Source organism: Myxocyprinus asiaticus, chromosome 19 (assembly GCF_019703515.2).
Source record: "Myxocyprinus asiaticus isolate MX2 ecotype Aquarium Trade chromosome 19, UBuf_Myxa_2, whole genome shotgun sequence".
Lineage (NCBI taxonomy): Eukaryota > Metazoa > Chordata > Actinopteri > Cypriniformes > Catostomidae > Myxocyprinus > Myxocyprinus asiaticus.
In genome coordinates, this window is record NC_059362.1 from 25,778,129 (window position 1) to 25,795,318 (window position 17,190).

Here is a 17,190-nt window from a genome sequence, read left to right on the forward strand (position 1 = left end):
ATCGATTACTGCGATGGAAATGAAATTCTCTGAGTTGGTTACAAGAATCGGGGACATCGGATAGGAAATTAGCTGCTAACCCGCTAGCGACCAAGATAGACTTGGAACGCATTTGGGAAAAGTTGGAGGATTTGCAGAATCGTAATCAGCGAAACAACGTCCGAATTGTTGGAATTCCTGAGCATGAAGAAGGCAGAGATATGGTGAAATTCCTAGACGAGCTCTTCCCGAGTCTGCTTGACATAACAGGCCATAAGCTGGAAATCGAGCGAGCTCACAGAGACCTGGTTCGGAGATCGGCTGAGGGAGACAGGCCCCAATCAATTCTGGCCAAATTTCTGAGATCATCCGATAAAGATCTCGTGTTGCGCGAGGCGAGGAGCACAGGAAAGCTTTCTAGGAAGAATCACAACATTTTCTTGTTCCCAGATTTTGCAAATTTGACAAGAGAAAAACATGATTGATTCAAGGAATGCAAGAAACTCTTACATCAACGGAAGATCGCTTTAGCTCTGATGTTTCTGGCCAAATTGAGAACAGATACTAAGGATGGACGCAAAATATTTACATGCCCACAGCAAGCATTGTCTTTCATAGAGACAATGGGGTGAATAAACCATTTGATTTTCTCATGTGGCCCCCAAGTGAGCTTGACTTGCTGTACATACACTTGACTGTCTGAGGAAGCTGGGCACCTTTTTTGTTTCTTTTTGTGCTGGTTCCGCCTAGCGGCTGGAGTTTGTTTTGTGGAATAATACTCCTTCGGGACAGTTGTGGATGAATCTGCTCTTTCTTTGTGCTTATGCCTCCTATTAGATGGAGTTTGTTTCGTGGAGTATTTTTTGCAGGACATTGGAATGATTAGGTCATCTCCTGCACTCATGAAATAGCCGGCTCACTGAACATTCGTTTGACTGTCCGAGGAAACTGAACAGCTTTTTTTTGTGTGTGTGTGCTGTTCCCGCTAGCGGCTGGAATTTGTTTTGTGGAGGAACACACCTTCGAGACTGAATGAATCTACATGTTCATTGTGTTTATTCTGCCTATTGGCTGGTGTTTGTTTTATAGATTATTTTCTGTTAGGTAATTCTGTCTCACAAAATTTGTACAGAAGCACCGGACTTGGGCAATCCGACGGCAAAGTTGTCACTAGGGCTCTCGTAGGTGTACAGGGACTTTTTGAGTTTAAAAGGATGGACGCCGGTTGGCAATGTCGTGCGTGGGTTTAATGCGCATGTTTTTCAATTTTCTGTTTGTTTGGTTCTGGGGGAAGTTTGGGGTTTAAATGTGGCACTAATGTTGGAATGTGGTCTTTATAATTTTATTTTTGATACAATCAATTTTTTCTAATATGTCAAAATGTCAAATGTTAGTATGAGTGGATTTTCTCTCTCCACGTGGAATGTGAATGGGTTGGGGCACCCCATAAAAAGAAGGAAGGTTATTTATTTTCTTAAACGTAAGAAATATGATATAGCGTTTCTTCAAGAAACGCATCTTTCCCTGCAGGAAGCTGAAAAATTTGGGAAGATATGGGGTGGACATGTTTTCTTTAGTGCTGGCTCAAGTAAGAGCAGGGGAGTCATCACATTGATATGTAAACATCTACAATTCAAATGTCGCAAACAGATTAAAGATAAATTAGGAAGAGTCATTATTGTTTTAGCAGAAATTCAGGGGCAAAGGTTGATTTTGGCTAATATTTACTCACCTAACGCTGATGATCAGGGCTTTTTTGTAGAGCTTGAAGGGATGTTGCAAGCTGCTGGCACCCCTCATGATATGATATTGGGAGGAGACTTTAATCTTTTGATGGACTCAATCCTTGATCATAGAAGCAAAAGTGTGCAAGCCCCCAGAGCAACATTGACACTTCACAGGATGTGTAAAAATCTTGGTCTTGCAGATATTTGGGGACTTCTGAACCCATCTGGTAGGGACTATAATTTTTTTTCATCAGTCCATAAGATTTATTCTAGAATAGATTTGTATTTTTTTATATCTAAGTCCCTCATTTCATCGGTTGTTGATGCTCAATTGGAAACATTTTAGTCTCAGATCACGCCCTGGTGAGTTTAGAGGTGTTGCCACATTTGGAGAAAAAGAAATCAAATAGTTGCCGCTTTAATGTATCCCTTTTGCAAAATCCTGAATTCCAACAAATGTTAAAGGCTGAAATCAGTGTCTATATAGAGACCAACTGGTCCTCAGTATCCTCTGTGGGCATGGCTTGGGAGGCACGTAAGACGGTTCTTAGGATTCGATCATACAGTATGCCTCATTCATCAAAAAATCCAAAGCACGAGAACTCGTGGAGTTGGAAGAGAATATTAAAAGTACCGAAAGAGAACATAACTGCCAAATGTCGTCTGATGGCCTCAGAGAATTGACCCGATTAAAATACAGATATAATACTATTTTGTCGCGGAAGGTGGAGTTTTGGTTATTTAGGGCAAGACAGTAGAGAAGCTTTTGGCTAAATATATAAAGCAGAGAGAGTCTTTTTCTTCCATTCCCTCAGTGAAATCTGCTGGTGGTGAAATTTTTACCTCAGCCACTGATATTAATAATGCTTTTAAAGAATTCTATCTTAATCTTTATAGTTCCACGTCTTCGTCTACTGATGAAGATATTAGAAAGTTTGTGGAACCATTAGATCTCCCTAAACTGACGAATGAGCAAAAAAATTATCTTGATTCTGAGATAAATTTGGAGGAGCTTGACGATGTAATTAAAGGCCCTGCCTACAGGCAAGGCTCCGGGGCCAGATGGCTTTCCCACTGAATTTTTTTAGATCTTATGCTACAGAACTGGCTCCACTTTTATTGGAAGTTTATACGGAATCATTAAAGAATGGAAAGCTTCCGCCAACCATGACACAAGCCCAGATCAGTCTGATTCTTAAAAAGGACAAAGATCCGAGTAAGTGTAAGAGTTAACATCCAATTTTCCTGATCCAGCTAGATGTTAAATGTTGTCAAAAATTTTGGCTAACTGATTAAGTAAACCTGTGACATCTCTTATACATACAGACCAGCTGGGGTTCATTCAGGGCCGCTACTCTTCTGATAACATTAGGCGTTTCATCAGTATCTCATGGTCAGTGGTGAATGATCAGATTCCGGTCGCTGCCATCTCACTTGACACTGAAAAGGCATTTGATATTGTAGAATGGGATTATCTTTTTAAGATTTTGGAAATATATGGGTTTGGGAATACATTTGTTAGATGGATTATGTTACTTTATAGAGACCCGGTAGCAGCGGTACAAACAAATGGATTAATTTCAGATTATTTTACTCTGGACAGGGGCACCCCTGAGGGTTGCCCTCTTTCTCCATTATTGTTCTGTCTTGCCCTGGAACCATTAGCAGCCACGATAAGAAGGGAAGATGATTTTCCAGGGGTGGTGGCAGGAGGTGGTGCACATAAGCTTTTGCTTTATACAGATGATATTTTATTATTCCTCTCTGACTCCACTAGATCTATGCCTTGCCACAGAATTATTCATTTATTTTCTAAGTTCTCAGGATACAGAGTTAATTGGTCTAAATCCGAAGCTTTGGCTCTGAAGCGTACTGCCCAGTAACGGCTTTCCAGCCAGGTGCCTTCTAGTGGCCCAAACAGGGTATTAAGTATTTGGCCATTTTATCCCCAGCAAATTTAGTTAGAGTTAATTTTGATCCCCTAATAAAAAGGTTTTCGAGTGATGTGGGTAGGTGGGCTTCATTACATTTATCTATGATTGGGAAGGTTAATGTTATTAAAATGAATTGTATTCCAAAATGTAACTACCTACTACAATCTCTCCCTGTAGATGTTCCCCTCTCTTATTTCAAGCAATTTGATAGCATAGCGAAGTCCTTCATTTGGAAGGGTAAACGTCCCAGATTACATTTCAATAAATTACATAGGCCAATTGACAAAGGTGGGCTAGGCCTACCCAAGATTTTGTTTTATTATTATGCATTCAGTCTCAGACATTTGGCTCATTGGTCACTTCCACCTGAGAGAGCCCCTCCCTGGTACTGAACAGGAAGTTCTTGCCCCTATTTCGCCATTGCAAAGCCTTTCTATTAAACTAATCAGAGAAGTTAAGTTACACCCCGTTATCTCTATAATTTGCACTCGGTATGGACAAAAGTGTCCAGAGTGTTTAATTCAGACATTTATTTAAATGTTGCCACGAGCATATGGCTGAACCCAAAATTATGTATTAATAAGTCCCCTTTCTGCTGGTCAGAGTGGATTGTGAGGGAGGTTAATACGCTCGGTGACCTATATGAGAATGGGGTGTTGAGATCTTTTGAAAATTTGGTTCAACATTTTGGGATCCCCAGATCTCAGTTTTATAGGTATTTATAGGTAACTGCGCCACCTACTCTGTACTATTTTTAGGAGTAGCATACACCCCTCTAAAGCGGCAGATACTCTGGGAGTGGTGATTACTGCTTTTGGAAAAGGTCATGAGGCATCAGTGTATTACTCCCTGCTAATTCAGAGTCTGAGGGACAGAGCTTTAACTTCTTTCAAGAGATTATGGGAGAAAGATTTCAACTTGGTATTGGAGGAGGGAGTGTGGGCTAGGATTCTTTAAATGTCAAGTTTGCATCTAGAGATGCAAGGGTGCGTTTTATGCAATTCAAGATTTTACACAGATTTTATTGGACCCCCTCTAGATTGTATAGGCTTGGTCTTAAAAACACACCCACCTGCTGGCGATGCCAATTGAAGGCTGGAAACATGGCCCATGTTTTTGGTGGTATAGAAATTCTGGTTGAAGGTTCAGAATTTTGTGTGTGACATGTTGGGCACTCGGGTTTCATTTTGCCCCAGACTTTGTGTTTTGGGCGATAGGACGGTCATCGATGTGGGGAATAGTCACATAGAGAATTGGGTTCAGACCTGTGTGATGATTGCCAGGCAGATTATTTTGAGGGGCTGGAGGTCAGCTGATGTGCCCCCATTTCTGGAGTGGTGCACGGAGATGGGGAGGGTGGTGGCTTTTGAAGAGGTGTCATTGGGTAGACGGGGTAACTTAGATTTGTTTGTCGGGAAATGGGGCAATTATTTTAAATTTTTGGAGGGCTCTCGGGGTGGGGCGTGGAGACAGTAGTGTAGTTTTGGTTGAGTATGATTATTATATATATATATATATATATATATATATATATATATATATATATATATTTTTTTTTTTTTGTTTGTTTGTTTCCCTTTTTTTCAAATTCATGTGTGACCACAGGGATGTTTGTTTGGGGGCGGGGTTGGGGATTGGGAGGGGGAGGGGTGGTTGTGGGGTTTAAATGTTGTTTGTATATAGATATATATGTTTTTGCTTTTCTTTATTATTGGAAGACTTAATAAAAAAAATTAATTACAGAAAGAAAATCTCAGCTCAGCATACAATGCAAGTAAATGGTGACCAAAACGTTGAAGCTCCAAAAAGCACATAAAGGCAGCATAAAAGTAATTTATAAGACTCCAGTCTTAATTAATCCATGCCTTTTCAAACAATCCAATCCATTTTGGTCACCATTCACTTGCACTGTATGGACCTAAAGAGCTGAGATATTCTTCTAAAAATCTCTGTGTTCTATAATAAAGTCATACACATTTGGGATGGCATGAGGGTGAATAAATGAGAAAATTGTCATTTTTGGGTGAACTAAACTTTTAAAGGTCAAAAAGTCATTTATAAACTCAATTTTTTATGAGAGCATTCCCACTGATTCAGACGAACTCTACCTGGTCTGAGTGCAACATTCATGCACTGTGACAGAGCTTCAGAGGCATTGATGCAGGCCTCGATACCCTTAGGAGAAGACAGATCTCCCTCCTGCAAAGCCTTGATGTGTCCTTTTGAAAGATCCATGTAGTTCTACCAGGTATGGTAAAAAAAAAAAAAAAAAAAAAATTAAATGAGAGTGCAAGTGGCCATGGCGAGATTAATTGAAAAACAGAGAGCATATAGACATATCAGAGATGATAAAAACATAAGGGGACAGTTAGTATATGCTCTGTTGACATCACACACTCAACATCCCAACACATCACACATACACTATATGGCCAAAAGTATGAGGACACCCAAACGCAATTAATAGGGAGTTAGTCCACCCTATCATTAGTTTTCCACTAACATGGTTAAGGGGATTGGCTCCCATTCAGACAGAAGAGCATCAGTGTGGTCAGGCAATGATGTTTGGCTCACAGTCAACATTCCAGTTCATCCCAAAGGTGTTCAGTGGGGTTCAGGTCTGGGCTTTGTGCAGGCCAGTCACATTCTTCTACACAAGACTTAGCAAACCATTCCTTTAAGGACCTTGCTTTGTGCACACTGGCAAAGTAATGTTGGAGAAGAAAGGGGCCATCCAGATACTGTTGCCACAAAGATGGAAGCACACATTCACGATATCATAGTAGGATGTAGAATTAAGATTTATGTTCACTAGAATTGAGGGACCTAACCAAACATGTTTATTAGAAGGGAGTGTCCACATACTGTTAACCTTAAACCCATAACATACCCCTGCTCCTGTTATACCATCCTGGGTTCAATCTCTACTGTCCCCTAACATACCACAAGGAACTGTATCTCATCCAGTAGTTTGCCATTATTGGTGTTGCTGATCTGGATAAGACGGTTACTCTGAGAGATCTGGTCCATCTGCTCCTTTACGCTCTGCAGCATCTCCTCATAGCTGAACAACTTTCCCTCAATGTTGTCCACCTCTGCCAGTGCCTGATCCAGCAGCTGCATGAGTATGTTCACCTGCTTCTCAGAGGCCATGATGGACTGGATGTTAGCCTGACCAAAGAACAGATGAACACATGAGTAATGACAAAAATATTCACAGTACCAAAACATGTATTCACAATACAAAAGAAACCAATTACTAAAATATATATATATATATATATTTAATCTTTAATGTGATTACAAAAATATTCACAGTACCAAAACTTGTAATCACAATACAAAAGAATCCAATAAGTAAAAAATATATAGCTGCAAGAAGAAATTACGGGGCCAAGCATACCAACATGTAAGTAAGAAGTGGAAGTTGGAAGAAGTGACTGGACATCACTGATTATGATTTCAAGGAAAGCAATTTATATTACAATATAATTCATTATAACTTTTGAAAAATAGGTGGCGCTATCACCAAATTTATATAGTGTGGTCAGAATGTGGTGATAATGACTCATCCAAAGTTTCATGTCAATATACCAAAGCTTTGCCAAGATACTGCCCGAATACTTTTAGGAATCTTGCCATCTATTCTGTTGATGCATTTATTCAAGAACTGTTTGGTCTATCGAAAATCTCTTCATAACTTTCTGTCAAGAGTGTCCCTAGACGATACACTGCAAATTTCATGCAAATCGGATGTACAGGAAGTATGTCCGACCATGGCAAATTTGGTATCATCTATTCAGCATGACCTAAGGAAGCAAAAAACACAAGTCTCATGACAAAAGGCCAAAATATTCAAACACTGTAAGCATTTTGACATAATTCTTTATAACTTTTTACAACAAGGTGGTGTTGGCCTCAAACTTAACAAGTACCCATTTAGAGAATGGTGCTGATGATGCATACCAAGTTTCGGAATGCTACGCTAATGCATTTGTAAAATACAGCATTTTAAGGCAAAATTCAAAATGGCCAATGCCGAAAATGGCCAATAGGTAATTGGTCATCATTCGACTCATAATGTCTCAAGGAATCTATAGAGAGCTGTTTCAAGATCTTAGGCCAATCTATTCAGAAGTTATAAGCAAAAATATCCATATTTTATATTTCTTGACTAGTAGGTGACGCTGTGCCCTTGGGTCATGCTTGTGATTACATATAACAAGTTTCGTGTCAATACGCAATAAGCGTTGTGAAGATACAGCCTCACGTCCATTTTGGCATGCTTGCCGTCTATTTAGCTGATGCAGTATATGAGAACGGTTTGGTCTACCAACATGAATCTCATAACTTTTATCTAGATGATGCGTGCAAAATTTCAAGCAAATCGAACATAAAGTCTAGGAGAAGTTTGAAAAAGTACTTTTTTCGGAAAATTAAAAATGAAGGAAAATCTAATGGGCAGAGCAGAAAAACAATGCAACCCAAGCAGATGCGGCATGAAGGGATCAGAGGAAAATTTTGTTTCTAGGATTTACGGTTCAAAATTGAAAGGCCGAAACGTAAGTGAAACTTTTATCTGTTGGTGGCGCTAGAGGGTTTGAGTTAGAGACCCCAAATATTGTATGGGAGCTACTCATAACCACCCCTACCAGTGTGCCAAATTTCAGCATTTTCCTATGTATGATTCTATGGGCTGCCATAGACTTCAAGAAAGAAAGAATAATAGCAAGAAAACTAACAGAAACAATATTTTGTGAAATTGTTTTCTCTTTAATGTGATGACAAAAAAAATATATATATATCATATATATATATATATATATATATATATATATATATATATATATATATAGTATATATATTATTTCATCACTGATATGATGCTTAATCAGTAATTGGACTACTTGGTATTAAACTTGCTTTATTAAGTAACCTTGACCTTTGGATTATTATTGCATACAGCTCATTGTATAAAAGCTTAATCATAAACCGTCTCTGGTTACACATGCAACCTCTGTTCCCTGAGATGAAGGGAACGAGACATTGCTGTAAGCACTATGGGGAGAGTCCTTCTACATTTGCTGAAACCCTTATACAATCCTCTGATTGGCAATGGTGTCTGAGCCCTACCCCTTAAGGTGTGCAGATGGCCTATATAAGCGGGCGCTCAGTCACCATTTCTTCTGAATTTTCTGACTGAGAGACAAGAGTGAGTCACTCGTTTTATGAAACTCTGAAGTAGTAGTGCAGCCAACTTTCACAATGTCTTGTTCCCTTCATCTCAGGGAACTGAGGTTAAATGTGTAACTGGAGATGTTCCCTTTTGATTCAATTCACTCGACATTGCTGTAAGCACTATGGGGAATGACGAGCATCTGAAACGAAGAACCAGTTGTGGAGAATGTGGAGAACTCTTCACCGGAACACACAGGGGGGCGGTAAGTCTCTCGGTGCAGGTACTGAGCACAGGCGACGAGTCGTTCTGTTTGCATGTTGCCGAGAAGTTCCGTCTGCTGTAAGTGTATCTTGACAGTGAATCAGAGAGGGTTCCAAGATGAAGACAAAGTTCGCAGTCTCGAAGGAAGAAAATTCTGAAGAAATGGTGACTGAGCACCCACTTATATAGGCCAACTGCGCGCCTGAAGGGCCGGGGCTCAGACTCCATTGCCAATCAGAGGATTGCCGTGATTGTACAAGGGTTTCAGCAAAGTCATGCAGATGGACACTACCCATAGTGCTTACAGCAATGTCGAGTGAACTGAATTGAAAGGGAAACTTATATACTCACCCCGTCTAGGACCTGTAGCTCCCGGGACAGTTTCTCAGCAAAGGCCTCGGCGTTGGAGATGGCATACTCGCATACCTCCATCATGCTCTCAATGTCCTGCTCCTCACGAGTGTTCAGCTCCTGGTAATCATCCAGAGCATCCTCGTCTCCCCCAGCAACACTCTGACTCTCTCCGCTAGGGACCGAATCTGGGCAGATCGATGCAGTTAATTTAAACCACAGTTTTATTGCAACTTATGCATGCTAGTATATGTACTCTCAGACATTCCCACAACAACAATTTATTGTTTGTAAGAAACATTCATTATTAACAAACACATACACACAAACATAATCCAGATAACAATAAAATGTGATTACACAAATTAAATAATGGGGGGAAAAGAGAGACAATTAAGGAAGGGCACAACAAATATAGGTGCAAACTGGAAAGGGGAAATTAAGGTGGAGAACAGAAATGGATGATAGATGGAAGAGAAAAAAACACAGTACAAACCTTCGGCTTTAGGAAGCTCTGGCCAGTGAGAGATTTTGAGAGAACAGTACAGATCAGTTTAAAGCATTAAGGGACACTCAAAAAGACATAGCAGAGCCCCAAAGAGCTCAGAGAAAGAACAAAATAGAGAGTGCACTAGAAGCAGGAAAACAGAAACTAGTTTCGGTTCCTACTGCAGCAAAGTTCTACATACATGCTGTTTTTTCTATCACAAGGCTAGGGCTGGGCGATATGGCAAAAAAATAAAATCTCTTTTTTTTTTTTTTTAAATTTCAAACTTAAGGATGATTTATGATTTTCAATTCGATTGTCCTACATTTAAAGTTATTTTTCAAAAAAAGTATCTCCAACATGATTCAAATAACATTCCTTATTAGAATGCAAGGCAACCTGGTTAGACGTTTTTTTTTCATTATAGAAAACAAAGGTGTGTAACAGAAATGCACAAAGAAAGTGCAACACACAGAAAGCTGAATAGCGTAAAAGTAAAATAAATTAAAATCTAATTTATTTAAAATAACACTGATGTTCAGAAATAAAAGTATACAATTAGAAAACTACAAAATACCTCAAAGCCAATTTAGGTATTATTTCTAAATCAAGTCCACCTAGAAAGTTCAATCTAGAAATCAATATCTAGAATTAGTCATGCTTATCTAGAAACTATTTTTAGTATATCAATCAATTTGTATGTATAACCATGAACACCTGCAGATAGAGTCCAGATATCAGAAAAATTTCAGTAGTTGAAAACGCAAGAAGCAAAAAGCTCAGTTTAAAATAATGACATCAGTCAGTGCTGTGAGCATGCGGCACCATCTAGCGGTAAACGCTGAGCAGAGCAGCAAAATTAAATAATATCGCTGTTTGTCAAAATGATCACTTCGCTTCCTAAATGTTGGCTTTAATGCAGTACATTTGAAACACACCTCACAGAACACAGCAATAATTAGCGATCTGTCTGAATCATCATGGTAAACGGGGATGTGTATGATTCTCCCATTTATAGCCTATCCATTATATGATTTGATATGAAGCGCTCATAACTGTAATGTATGTTCTAACACTTTATTATAAACACATACATTTCTGTTGAAATCTCAGAAAATGTAGCTTAGTGCTTCATGACTTACACAGAACATAGTTATTGTTTGATTAAGCCGGTGTAAAAATGCATGATGTACGAAGTCTACCTACAATCACATTGTACAATCGTACTGGAAATATTACCAGCTTTTATAGCAGTCTCCGTGTTGTTAACTTATGTTACATTGGAGCATGCAGTCGTGCCTATCTCCACACATGTTCAGCTTATCAGATTGAGGGCGGCATCAAGCCAAGTGCTGTGAACATTTGTTTTTCTCTTTTATATTCAGCCATTGGTGGATTGACAGTGCATCCAACTACAGTGTCGGCTAATATTTTATGCAAAACCTCGATTCCACGATTTAAAAAACGAAAATTGTGTCAAAAACGTAAATTCAAATTAATAAAAAAATCGGAATAAAATCGCCCAGCTCTACACAAGGCTATAAGGTAATTGAATATTAGAAACTCGCTGGTAGTTTAATAATATGCTATTACTCTCCCATAGCACAAGGGACAGTAACAAGCCACACCTTCCAGCAGCTGTGGACTGACATTTACAAACTCCACTTTTTTCCGAAGGTACCGCTGGTTCAGCTTCCAAATACAGGAGATGAAAGAATTCTTCTCTGCTGTGCTGCTCGCCACCCATCGATAAACCTTCTCAAAGTGCAGGTCAAACTCTGGGTTCTCCTGCAGGATGATAAAAATGTTAAGATGAATGGGGGTGAGGCTAAAGTTGGAGGATTAGAGGACGGTTGAGAACAAGATTTGCTAAGGAACACCAGAACAAAATATGATACCCTGAATGTTGACATCAGATTTACTGCACATCATGTTTTTTAAACTGTACAAATTTTTTCGATATTAAAGTACATTCTCCTACACAGCTTAACATGCAGAGGCAACAATAAGTAAGCTATATGTAGGCTGGTCTGGCTCTGTTGTGCATTTAAAAAATTACTCTATTTGTATGATGCAAACTGATGACCTCTGACCTTATTGGCATCTTTGGCATCAACCTCTGTCAGGTCGCGCAGCTCCCAGGCCATCTGCCTCTTATAGAAATCTCCTTTATCTGATTTCTTCACTTTCACCACCTTTACCTGCACCGGGCGCTCTGTTGTCACTAGAAAAGGAACATTTAGAATTGATTTAGTTTGAATTGCTACAGGTAAAAAAAAAATAAAAATGTAATTTTTACAAACGTTTATACTCTGTGAATTGTCTGTGCCCTACCTGTGGCACACAGAAAACAATTCTTTTTCTTTTTTCCTGCCTTGCAGACATTAACGATACTCAGCAGACGCTCATCATTGGGGGTGAAAATATCCCTCTGAAGGGCATGCTTGATGGCAGTCATCTTTTTTCCTGGAATTATAAGCACAACATGAGATTTTCACAGAGCAAGCAAAAGACTGCTATAACAAAGAAGAGCTTGAAATGAGTGAGGTCTGCTATACTCATAACATGTTAACCTCGTGCGACCCCCCCCCCCACACACGCGTGGACATTGTATTTTGGCTTCCTCATAAGTAACCTATAATTTATATTCATTTAAACCAACTGATTTCAGTTCAGAAGACTGAAATCAGTTGACTGTGCTGTCAGTAAAGGGTTAAACTTTGGACTTATGAACAAACAACATGGTGCCGACCACAGCAGAGTTTGTTTTTGGGAGAAACGCTACATCTGGTAAGAAACCTAATTAAGTTTTTACATTGAAACCTGTTTGAGTCAAAAGATAAGAGTCTCTAGTTTCATCCGATATACCATTTTTAAAATTTGAGAATGTGAAAACGTGAAACGCCACGCTGCTAAACACAATGTACACTAATGTGTACAATAACACATTTTTTCCCTTAGAAATCCTATATTTACTGTGCATTATCACAGTGAGAATCAATGGGTTCATCCAAAAGCTGAAAAATGTGGTTTTCAGAGGCTTTATATTGAGTTAGGATGAAAATAAGGTGCATTTCTAACTGTTCTGAGACTCTGACACGCTGGTGTCAGGAGCACAACCTCTCCCTCAACGTCAGTAAGACAAAGGAGCTTGTGGTGGACTCCAGGTGAAAAGACAGAGAACACAGTCCCATCACCATCAATGGAGCACCAGTGGAGAGAGACAGCAGCTTCAAGTTCCTGGGTGTCCACATCACTGAGATGGTCCATCCACATTGAAGCCGTTGTGAAGAAGGCTCATCAGTGCCTCTTCTTCCTGAGACGGCTGAGGAAGTTTGGAATGAACCACCACATCCTCACACAGTTCTACACCTGCACTGTAGAGAGCATCCTGACTGGCTGCATCTCTGCCTGGTACTGCAATAGCACTGCCCACAACCACAAAGCCCTGCAAAGGGTGGTGCGAACTGCCAGACACATCATCGGAGGTGAGCTTCCCTCCCTCCAGGACATATATACCAGGCGGTGTGTGAAAAAAACTCGGAGGATCATCAGAGACTCCAGCTACCCGAGCCATGGGCTACTCTCACTGCTACCATCAAGCAGGCGGTATCGCAGCATCAGGACCCGCACCAGCCGACTTCATGACGGCTTCTTCCCCCAAGCAATCAGACTTTTGAACTCTTGATCTCTCACGATCAATACACATCAGCACTGCACTTTATTAATCTTATCACACTGGACTGTCATAAATTATATTCTCTTAACAACACACTGGCAACTGAATATCAGCCGACAGCCTGAATGTCAATACAGCACAATACAACCTACTGTATATTTTATATATACTATATATACTATTGCACTTGTGTATATGGTTGTGTGACAATAAAAGTGATTTGATTTGATTTGAAGTGCAGACAGACAGCACACTGGAGGTTAAGTCATCCACTAAATAGGACAGGAATAGAATATGCAAGGGAGCATACTATAGCTCTCAATGCAGCTAAGTCCATTCACTCCTAAAATCTGACCAAAAGTTCAGTTTCAAGTTGCAGATGATGTTTGGACCACTCAACATGGTTGGCAGACAGGGGACAATGGTAATCAGTACATAGATTCAGAATTTATGATTTTATTTTAACATGGTTGGCAGTGATTGGATGATGCTGGCCATTACTTTGAATCAGAATTATTGACGCTAATTTCCGATGTAAAGTCTGTTACATCTCAAAACTGTGAAAAACCAACACTCCTGGAAACACAATAAATAATTTTTTTTTTTTTTTTAAATATCGGACTTTCTATTGCTTGGTATTATTTAAAATGTCAAAACTTAGTCCTGCTATCCACATACACTGGCGGCCAAAAGTTTGGAATAATATACAGATTTTTCTGTTTTGGAAGGAAACTGGTAATTTAATTCACCAAAGTGGTATTCAACTGATCACAAAGTATAGTCAGGACATTACTGATGTAAAAAACAGCACCATCACTATTTGAAAAAAGTCATTTTTGATCAAATCTAGACAGGCCCCATTTCCAGCAGCCATCACTCCAACACCTTGTCCTTGAGTAATCATGCTAAGTTGCTAATTTGGTACTAGAACATCACTTGCCATTATATCAAACACTGCTGAAAGCTATTTGGTTCGTTAAATGAAGCTTAACATTGTCTTTGTGTTTGTTTTTGAGTTGCCACAATATGCAATAGACTGGCATGTCTTAAGGTCAATATTAGGACAAAAATGGCAAAAAAGAAACAGCTTTCTCTAGAAACTCATCAGTCAATCATTGTTTTGAGAAATGAAGGCTATACAATGCTTGAAATTGCCAAAAAACTGAAGATCTTCAAAGAGAAAGGACAACTGGCTCTAACAAGGACAGAAAGAGAAGTGGAAGGCCAGATGTACAACTAAACAAGAGGATAAGTACATCAGAGTCTCTAGTTTGAGAAATAGATGCCTCACATGTCCTCAGCTGACAGCCTCATTGAATTCTTCCCGCTCAACACCAGTTTCATGTACAACAGTAAAGAGAAGACTCAGGGGTGCAGGCCTTATGGGAAGAATTGCAAAGAAAAAGCCACTTTTGAAACAGAAATACAAAAAGAAAAGGATAGAGTGGGCAAAGAAACACAGACATCGGACAACAGATAATTGGAAAAGAGTGTTATGGATCTTAAACCCATTGAGCTTTTGTGGGATCAGCTAGACTGTAAGGTGTGTGAGAAGTGCCTGACAAGACAGCCACATCTATGGCAAGTGCTACAGGAAGCGTGGGGTGAAATGTCACCTGAGTATCTGGACAAACGGACAGCTAGAATGCCAAGGATCTGCAAAGCTGTCATTGCTGCACATGGAGGATTTTTTGATGAGAACTCTTTGAAGTAGTTTAAGAAGTTCTGAACATTTTTTTCAAATTGTAATAGTAATTTTTCATATTATTAATGTCCTGACTATACATTGTGATCAGCTGAATGCCACTTTGGTGAATAAAAGTACCATTTTCTTTCCATAAGAGCTAAATCTGCCACCAGTGTATGTTGACAGGAAAACTATTTTCTCTAGATTTTTTTTTTCTTTTTTTTTTTTTGCATGTTTATTAGGTACTAATAAATAGGTACTAAAAAAGAAAATTGCACACAGCAGTCACAATCGGGTTGTTAAGGTTAAATGCAAAAGAGTTTCATACACTTCGTTGTTTTTACACCATCTATCAGTGAAAGATCAAATGCAAGAGATATTTTATAGGAGCTACTTTACCTTGTGGTTGCCACACAAATATATCTAATACAAACATTTCGTTAATGTTATCTTTATTATTTTTGAGAACGGAATTCCTATTTATAAACTATGCACTGCCTAAAATAAACAGCATTGCTTGAAGTGTACAAGGTGCAATAAGACTCTGCAGACTGTACTCAAGAGACATGCAAGTGAAATTACCAGCACCCTTCAGAATGTTACCTAAAATACCATTTCATTAATGTAGGCAACCTAAAGCTAAATATTTATTCTTCATTAACAAAAGTGTAAGAGAAATAAGCATGGTAATTACATGGTCTCTTTTGAAGTACAATCATGTAAATGCTATGGTAATTATTCAGTACAATGACATATAAAGTACCGCCACAGTATTTTAAGGAAGGACTCGCTACTACTGCCCGTTTGCGGCATACTTATTTCATTTGTCCACAAAGGTTTTTACGTTGCTCATAGACCTGAAAGCGGTTTATATTTGAGATCATTATATAAATTCGTTTTATTATATAGGTGAAAATAACTCATATTTTCCCATATCAACAACCCATATCATAATGATTTAGATATGTTATGAAAAAGCCAGCTGTAAACAGACAAGGTGTCGCTTTAGAAAGTTAACATTTATAATAAATAAAGATCAGTAATCAAATATTACCTTAGTTATATCAAATGAAGGTACGAAAATACTGAAATGCTGTCTTTTTCGCTTAGATGAGTGTCTGTGTAAAATAAAGCAGATTTTTCTCAAAATCACATCAGCTGTCAGGGACCCAGCCCCGAGAGCAGTGTGAAGACGGAAACTGCAATGAGCGATACTCGATTAATTTCATACTTCCGTTTAGTATTTCTAAAGTAAAAGTCCCTCATGGGTTGCTGTTTATTTATTACAACAACAAACATAAATGCCATATTTTATGTCATAGTGGGAAAAGTAATGTACAGGTTATCAGGAAGCCATTGCCCGAATTTTCACTATGTGGTATCGTAGAGTAAACTTTATAGGCTATATAATGGACAGAAATATACATATAGTATTTATCCAGTCAAGCCCACAGGTAAACTAGATCAGGAATCTTACTACAACAAATATTTTTCTCAACTGACACTGAAAATTCCACACCATGCTATTAAATTTTGCATATGAATACATGTAATATTTTTTTTTTTTACAAATGAGTGAACAAAAAATCATTTCAACTGGTCCCTCTTCTTTAAAAAAGCAAAAATCGAGGTTACAATAAGGCACCTACAATGAAAGTGAATGAGACCAATTTTTATAGGGTTTAAAGGCAGAAATGTGAAGCTTATAATTTTTATAAAAAGCACTTACATTAATTATTATTTTAAAACTCATGTATTATTTGTGCTGCAAAAGTTTAAATCGTCGTATTTACGGTCGGTTTAGGGTTCGCGCCATAACATCGTCATGGTTGTAAAATTGTCAATAACTTTACAAAGAAAATGTTACTAAGCGATTTTATCACACTAAAATCATGTTAACACACAT

At 38.7% G+C, this 17,190-nt stretch overlaps 1 protein-coding gene across 5 annotated transcripts in view; it reads right to left on the reverse strand.

The window, feature by feature from the left end:
• The window catches only part of LOC127456716 (exocyst complex component 1-like), a 36,785-nt gene extending 20,301 nt beyond the window's left edge, over positions 1–16,484 (reverse strand). For 2 of the 5 annotated variants that reach the window (XM_051725236.1, XM_051725234.1), the window contains exons 1-8: positions 16,339–16,484; positions 12,253–12,384; positions 12,012–12,142; positions 11,547–11,706; positions 9,928–9,945; positions 9,432–9,619; positions 6,584–6,811; positions 5,749–5,881 (exon numbers count right to left, since the gene is read on the reverse strand). In XM_051725236.1, coding sequence (XP_051581196.1) covers positions 5,749–5,881; positions 6,584–6,811; positions 9,432–9,619; positions 9,928–9,945; positions 11,547–11,706; positions 12,012–12,142; positions 12,253–12,376 — 982 coding nt within the window. In that variant the 5' untranslated portion in view covers positions 12,377–12,384; positions 16,339–16,484. Of the gene's footprint in view, positions 1–5,748; positions 5,882–6,583; positions 6,812–9,431; positions 9,620–9,927; positions 9,946–11,546; positions 11,707–12,011; positions 12,143–12,252; positions 12,385–16,338 lie in introns of those variants that run through there. The other 3 variants (XM_051725237.1, XM_051725235.1, XM_051725238.1) reach the window with 2 other exon arrangements.
• Positions 16,485–17,190: the final 706 nt, after the last annotated feature.